At 50.1% G+C, this 7,639-nt stretch overlaps 1 protein-coding gene across 4 annotated transcripts in view; it reads right to left on the bottom strand.

Moving 5' to 3' along the window:
* tgfb3 (transforming growth factor, beta 3) overlaps positions 1 to 7,039 on the bottom strand; it is a 108,199-nt gene extending 101,160 nt beyond the window's left edge. For all 4 annotated transcript variants that reach the window (XM_087989546.1, XM_087989545.1, XM_087989548.1 and 1 more), the window contains exon 1: positions 5,777 to 7,039. In XM_087989546.1, coding sequence (XP_087845672.1) covers positions 5,777 to 6,122 — 346 coding nt within the window. In that variant the 5' untranslated portion in view covers positions 6,123 to 7,039. The remainder of the gene's footprint in view (positions 1 to 5,776) is intronic.
* Positions 7,040 to 7,639: the final 600 nt, after the last annotated feature.

Genomic DNA, 7,639 nt, shown 5'->3' with positions numbered 1-7,639 from the left:
GGTTCTGCCAGGGCCGGTCAACTCCTGACCTCATGACAGCCTTGATTCAAATATAGACAAAAGAGCTGAATTTGACCGAGTGTGGCATCAAGGAGCCCTGGTAAATCTGGAATTGGTGGGAATCAGGGGGCAAAGTCTCTGCTGGTTGGAGTCAGACCTGACACAGAAGAAGATGGTTGTGGTTGTTGGAGGTCAGTCATCTCAGCTCCAGGACATCTCTGCAGGAGTTCCACAGGGGAGTGTCCTAGGCCCAACCATCTTCAGCTGCTTCATCAATGACCTTCCCTCCATCATAAGGTCGGAAGTGGGGATGTTCGCTTATGATTGCACAATATTCAGCACCATTCACGACTCCTCAGATAGTGATGCAGTTCATGTTCAAATGCAACAAGATCTGGACAATATCCAGGCTTGGGCCAACAAGTGGCAAGTTAAATTCACACCACACAAATGCCAGACAATGACCATCCCCAATAAGAGACAATCTAACCACTGTCCCTTGATATTCAATGGTGATACCATCATTGGATTCCCCATTAACAACAACCTGGCGGGTTATAATTGAGCAGAAACTTATCAAGTTCCTTTTAAAAGTGGCTACAAGAGCTAGTCAGAGGCTAGGAATACTGCAGTGAGTAACTCACTTGTTGACTCCCCAAATCTACGAGGCTCAAGTCAGGAGTGTGAGGGAATACTCTCCACTTGCCTGGATAGTGGCAGCGCCAACAACACTCAAGGAGCTTGACACCATCCAGGACAAAGCAGCCGCTTGATTGGCACCACATCCACAAACACCCACTCCCTCCACCACTGACGCTCAGTAGCAGCAGTGTGTACTATCTACAAGATGCGCTGCAGAAATTCACCAAAGTTCCTCAGACAGCACCTTCCAAACCCACGCCCACTTCCATCTAGAAGGACAGGGGAGGTAGATACATAGGAACACTACCCCCTGCAGGTTCCCCTCCGAGCCACTTACCATCCTGACTTAGAAATATATCACTGTTCCTTCACTGTCGCAGGGCCAAAATCCTGGAATTCCCTCCCTAAGGAAATTGTGACTCTACCTACAGCATATGGTTCAGGAAGGCAGCTCACCCCCACCTTCTCAAGGGCAATTAGTGATGGCAATAAATGCTGGCTCAGCTAGTGATGTCCATGTCACTCGGGTGAGTTCAAAAAAGCAGACTTGATGGGCCGAATTGCCTCATTCTGCTGCTATGTCTTTTGGTGTTATAGCAATTTTTTTCCTGTTCAGACGATCATCCAATTCTCTTCGGAATCCAAGCCTGCATCCACCACGTTCTCAGCCAACACATTCCAGACCTGATCCACGCACTGCCTTCTTCTCGTCTCCCCTCCTGCCTCTTTTACAAACTACCAGAGATTGGGTCCTCGGCTAGAAATCCTTGCACCAATGGAAGCAGTTTCTCCCTCTCTATCTGAGGGAGACCTTTCAGCATCTGAAATACCTTGAACAAATCTTCCCTCAATCTACTCCCCAAGGAAAACAGTCCCAACTTAGCCAAACTGCCAAGGTAACTGACCTTGATAGCAGTGCAGACTAGATACAATAGAATAATATCTGGCATTCAAGAGTCAAATTCAAAGGAGCAATTACATGATCCAGGGTGATATCGGCTGGTGTTAAGGGGTCATGGGATTTGGTCAAAATTTCCAAAGGATGAAATTATCATCGTCGGGTTAGAATTAGGGTCAATTTAGGGTTAAGGTTTAGGGTCAGGGTTTACTTTTTAACCATTATATAAATAAACTAAGTAACCTGTTATATTAACTAGACAGAGCTGTGATTTTCACCCACACAGAGCACATAAGTAATATTTTTACTTCACTCCATGGGTTGTACCAGTCACTGGCTGGGCCATCATTTATTGCCTGTCCCTAGTTGCCCCTTGAGAAGGTGGAGGTGAGCTGCCTTCTTGAACCGCTGCAGTCCATGTGCTGTAGGTAAAGTCACAATGCCCTGAAGGGGGGAATTCTAGGATTCTGATCCAGTGACACTGAAGGAACGGCAATATATTTCCAAGTTAGAATGGTGAATGGCTTGGTGGGGAACTTGCAGGGGGTAGTGTTCCCATGTATCTGCTGCCTTTGTCCTTCTAAATGGAATTGGTTGTTGGTTTGGAAGGTGCTGTCTGAGGGTCTTTGGTGAATTTCTGCAGTGCATCTTGTGGATAGTACATACTGCTGCTACTGAGCGTCAGTGGTGGAGGGAATGGGTGTTTGTGAATGTGATGCTAATCAAGCAGCTGCTTTGTCCTGGATGGTGTCAAGCTTCTTGAATATTGTTGGAGCTGCACTTAATCAGGCAATTGGGGAGTACTGGGTCATACTCCTGACATGTGCCCTGTGGTTGATGGACAGGCTTTGGGGAGTCAGGTTACTCACTGCAGTATTCCTAGCTTCTAACCTGCTTTTGTAGCCACTGTATTTGTATGCTTAGATCAGTTCATTTTCTGGTCAATGGCAACCCCAGAATGTTGATAGTTGGGGATTTAATGATGTCGAGGTGTAACGATTAGATTCTTCCTTGTTGAAGATGGTCATTGCCTGGCATTTGTGTGGCACAAATGTTACTTGCCACTTGTCAGCCCAAGTTTGGATATTGTCCAGATCTTGCTGCATTTGAACACGGACTATTTCAGTATCAGAGGAGTCATGATTGGTGCTGAACATTGTGCAACCATCAGCAAACATCCCCACTTCTGATCTTATAATGGAGGGAAGGTCATTCATCGAGCATGATAGTTGCGTTAAGGGCATTTTCTGAAATGGATCTCTGATCTTGCATCCTCTAAACTCAGTTCACCCAAGGATCAATCAGTCTATGCTGATTGCATTGCTCAGGAAGGAGACTGACTAGTATTAACAAAGAGAATGTACACTAGCTGAACTCGGGTTACAAAAACTGACTGCTTTCTGTCAGCACTTTCTGAATTTCCTTCAGTCCACACCATAAACAACCTCCTGTTGAAGAATTCTGGCACAGTGACAGGGCAATGATGACAGTCGAACTGCTCCCAATGATCATGCCTAACTCAGTGCAGTGATGGAGTGTCGCATTGACCAGGGTCAGGAGCCTTACTCAGTGTTTCAGTAATCACTGACTCTTTATCAGAAGTACAGCCCCTCTCCCTCAATCCAGTGAAGATCCAGCATTCTCTAAGGGAAGTGACAATACTATTGCACTAAGCTTAACATGATCCTTCTCACCCCTCCTGTCACTGTTAATAGCCCAGGTTATTACACAGAGAATTCCTGCCACTCTCAAGCCTAAACATTGAAACTGCCCCTAATTCAGCACCAACCAGAAAACCCCTGCAAACAGCCAAAATCAGTTGTGTGTTTGCGCTCAGGATATGACTGGCATTGATAACTCTGCCACTCTGTCTGCCCAGACAAGGAGCAGATCTGGGTCAGGAGTCAGCGAGGAAGCAAAATAGGCAACCTGTGAGAAATATTGCTCAAGGATTCAGCAGGAGTGCATTCAGTTTTCAATTGGACAGGCTGCTGTTCACTGTGTCATTGCCTTTGGATGTTTCATGGTGCTATATAGGGAGCTCCCCAGTCGGGGAAGGACCTTGTGTGGAGAGTTATGCAAGTGTCAACACATCCTTGCATGCAGGTTCTCAGAGCCAGGGTTTTCTGTGAGGCACTTGGTGCCTTGATTATCTGGAGCTTGGCAGGGAGAAAGGCTACAGCTTGTTTGTAAACAGGATGAAGCAGCAGCATGGTCCAGGCACACACAGCTGTTTGATGGCAGTCTGCTCCCTCTGCTGGCTGCTGGGCTCCTCTGCTGGGGCCTGAGCATTAAAGTTGCCACAGAGGGGACAGTGACAGGAAGGGTCGCACTCAGTCTGTATAAACTGGACTTGGGGTTAGCGCACAATCTCTCAAGGGGTACGAGGAGCTCAGGCTGAGAACCTTCTTATGAGGAGCTCACACCTGGAGTACACACTGCACTAAATTAATAAAACATTATAATTTACCAGCAAATCATCAGGCACAAATCCTGAGAAATCTACCCAGGCCAAATACAGGATCCTCACTGAGAAACACATATTTTATCATTGTCCCTTAGATTTAACTCAATGCTACACTTGACCTGAAACTGTTTGATGGTGGCAATGTAGAGAGAGCCTTACTCTGGATCTAACTGCATGCTGTCCCTGTCCTGGGAGTGTTTGATGGGGACAGTGTGGAGGGAGCTTTACTCTGTATCTAACCATGTGCTGTCCCTTGTCCCAGGAGTATTTGATGGGGACAGTGGAGAGGGGCTTTACTCTGTGACTAACCCCTGTGTTGTCCCTGTCCTGGGAGTGTTTGATGGGGTAGTGTATAGGGAGCTTTACTCTGCATCTGACTCCATGTTGTTCCTGTCCTGGGAGTATGTGGTGGAGGATTATGGGTGATACTCTCCTATTCAGTGTGAAATTGGATATTTTCATTAATGACACAGAAGGATTCTGGGTAACCCAAGATGGAAGATGAGAAAAAATTCTGGCTGTAACAGCTGTTCCTTTTTTGAGGTATTTTAGGTGTTGGAGGTGATTTCCTTGAATTCCAGGAGCAGCAGTCACTATTTTATATACTGTTGCATTGTTTTGGAACAGCAGAACTTTGGAGAAAAAAAGTCAAAACAACAACACTTTTAAAAGGGACATGTATGGAATCGCCTATTAGAGAAGTGGTGGAGGCTGGTACAATTGCAACATTTAAAAGCCATCTGGATGGGTATATGAATAGGAAGGGTTTTAAGGAATATGGGCCAGGTGCTGGCAGGTGGGACTAGATTGTGTTGGAATATCTGGTCAGCATGGGCGAGTTGGATCGAAGGGTCTGTTTCCATGCTGTACATCTCTATGACACTATTTCCAGGCAGAGCTGGAAGTTAATGTTGGTTGACCTCTAGTGATTGCAATAAATTTATATATTAAAGAATTCCCAAGGACCTATGTCAGTATAGCTAGATCTTACTATGGTAACTATGGTCAGGATGAGTTTTTGACTCTGCTGAAATACCCTGTCATTCTCAGTTTGGAATGTGGGAGCTTGCTGTGCACATTTCTGCTTCTGCTTCTTCTACACACCAATAATGACAAGGTGCCAAGGGCACCTCATTGATTGCAAAGACTTTTGAGATATCCGGAGGTGGAAAAAGGTGCTCTAGAAATGCATGATTTTCCTGTGGAGTCATCGCATTAGCTTGGTTAATGTGATGATTTTCAGCATGGGCCTTAGATGTGATTTTGTTGTTAGCAGCCTATTGGATCAGGGTTTCTCCAGTTCTCTTCTCTCATCATGAGACTTGCAGTTTTGATAGAGGCCTTTCCCTGGCACTAGGAATGCTGGGAGTGCCTGGCCACCATAACGCCCAGCTACTGCCCAGCAAGACTGACCAACTATCTGAGTGGGTGGGGACAGGGTGACCAAGGCAGAGAGGGGAGGGGAAGGAGAGGGTGAGGGAGTATGAAGAGAGCTGGGTGAGGGGCTGGTGATTGTGTGTGTGTGTGGGGGGGGGGGGGGGGGATGCAGAAAGAACCTCACAGTTGCCAAGTGAGCAGTAACACCCCCTCCCCCGCCCACTCAAGTGGCACCCAACGGTGCTGTTGGATGCAGGGGGTAGGTCCTGTGTGACATTCCCTGCAGCCCCCTGACACTTTGGACCATGATGAACTGAGTGTGTCCCAGTTTGGGTTAGGGTCTGTACCCACTGGTGGGGAGAGGGACTTTGGGGCGTTTTCCCCACACTTACTGTCCACGGCAGGCCCCTGGATCATATCAAACTTGTAGAGCTCCTTTGCATAGTACTCAAAGTCGGTGTTGTGTGTGACACAGCCTTGCTGCCGGTCTCTGGCCAGCTCCTGCAGTAACTCCCGGGTGCTGTTGTACATTGCCAGAACCTGGGCTGGTACCTCTGCCGGACTCGGATCCTCCGGGGGACTGGTCAGTCTCAGTTTACTGAGGATCTGGCCCCTGATCGCTTCCACCCGCTTCCTCTTGATGTGCTCGGTGTCCAACGTGGTACAGGTGGACAGTGCCCCGGTCACTACCGCCAGGTCCACGGCGCTCAGGAGCAGCACCAACCGCTGGACACACATGCTGCTGCTCCAGCCCCAGGGGCACTCTGGATCTGCTCCGGGAACACTCTCCAGCTCCGGGGGCACTCTCCGGGAACACACTCTCCAGCCCCAGGGGCACTCTGGATCTGCTCCGGGAACACACTCTCCAGCCCCAGGGGCACTCTGGATCTGCTCCGGGAACACACTCTCCAGCTCCGGGGGCGCTCTCCGGGAACACACTCTCCAGCCCCAGGGGCACTCTCTGGATCTGCTCCGGGAACACACTCTCCAGCTCCGGGGGCGCTCTCCGGGAACACACTCTCCAGCCCCAGGGGCACTCTCTGGATCTGCTCCGGGAACACACTCTCCAGCCCCGGGGGCACTCTCCGGGAACACACTCTCCAGTCCCGGGGGCACTCTCTGGATCTGCTCCGGGAACACACTCTCCAGCCCCGGGGGCACTCTCCGGGAACACACTCTCCAGTCCCGGGGGCACTCTCTGGGTCTGCTCCGGGAACACACTCTCCAGCCCCGGGGGCACTCTCTGGATCTGCTCCGGGAACACACTCTCCAGCCCCGGGGGCACTCTCTGGGTCTGCTCCGGGAACACACTCTCCAGCCCCGGGGGCACTCTCTGGATCTGCTCCGGGAACACACTCTCCAGCCCCGGGGGCACTCTCTGGGTCTGCTCCGGGAACACACTCTCCAGCCCCGGGGGCACTCTCTGGATCTGCTCCGGGAACACACTCTCCAGCCCCGGGGGCACTCTCTGGGTCTGCTCCGGGAACACACTCTCCAGCCCCGGGGGCACTCTCTGGGTCTGCTCCGGGAACACACTCTCCAGCCCCGGGGGCACTCTCTGGATCTGCTCCGGGAACACACTCTCCAGCCCCGGGGGCACTCTCTGGATCTGCTCCGGGAACACTTTCTGCTGCTCACTCGCTTCCCCACAATATCGTTCCAAACTCAGCTTCCAAACTTCCCAGCCGTTCCGCTCTCTCCGAGTGTGGTTCCGCTCCTTGCTCCTCTCTGCCTCTGTCTCTCCCTTTCTCTGTTTTGGGGAAGGTGGATCTGAAAACCTTCTGGATATTTATACACCCCTTCCCCAGTGAGATCAGCAGGCAGCCTGTTCCTCTCCCCCTCTCACACATACACACACTGTCTGCCTCTCAGTCCGGCTCCACTGTCCCTCTCTCCTCTCCCCCTGCTGGGTTTTATAAGCAGGCTCAGTGACGTTCTGGGCGGCTTGGTTCATTCAGCTCAATCCCGGCTCAAAGCGCCCTCTTCAAACAGACAGACAGAGAGAGACCAGACCGGACAGAGAGAAAGAGAGAGAGAGACAGAGAGACCAGACCGGATAGACACACAGAGAGAGATAGAGACAGAGACATAGACATAGAGAGAGAACAGACGGAGAGAGAGACAGACAGACAGGATACAGAAAGAATGAGACTGGAGGTTGGAAATCAGAAACAAAGTTGCTGGGAAAACTTAGCAAGTCTGGGAGTATTCTGTCTGTGAACTAGAGTGCGTTCTCACACAACTATCTCTCACTC

This window comes from Chiloscyllium plagiosum, unplaced genomic scaffold, assembly GCF_037043375.1.
Source record: "Chiloscyllium plagiosum isolate Xiang-an unplaced genomic scaffold, Cpla_swu_hap1 HiC_scaffold_8, whole genome shotgun sequence".
NCBI classification, from domain to species: domain Eukaryota; kingdom Metazoa; phylum Chordata; class Chondrichthyes; order Orectolobiformes; family Hemiscylliidae; genus Chiloscyllium; species Chiloscyllium plagiosum.
The sequence above is the reverse complement of the archived record's forward strand: the minus strand, read 5'-3'. Positions and strand labels throughout refer to the sequence as shown.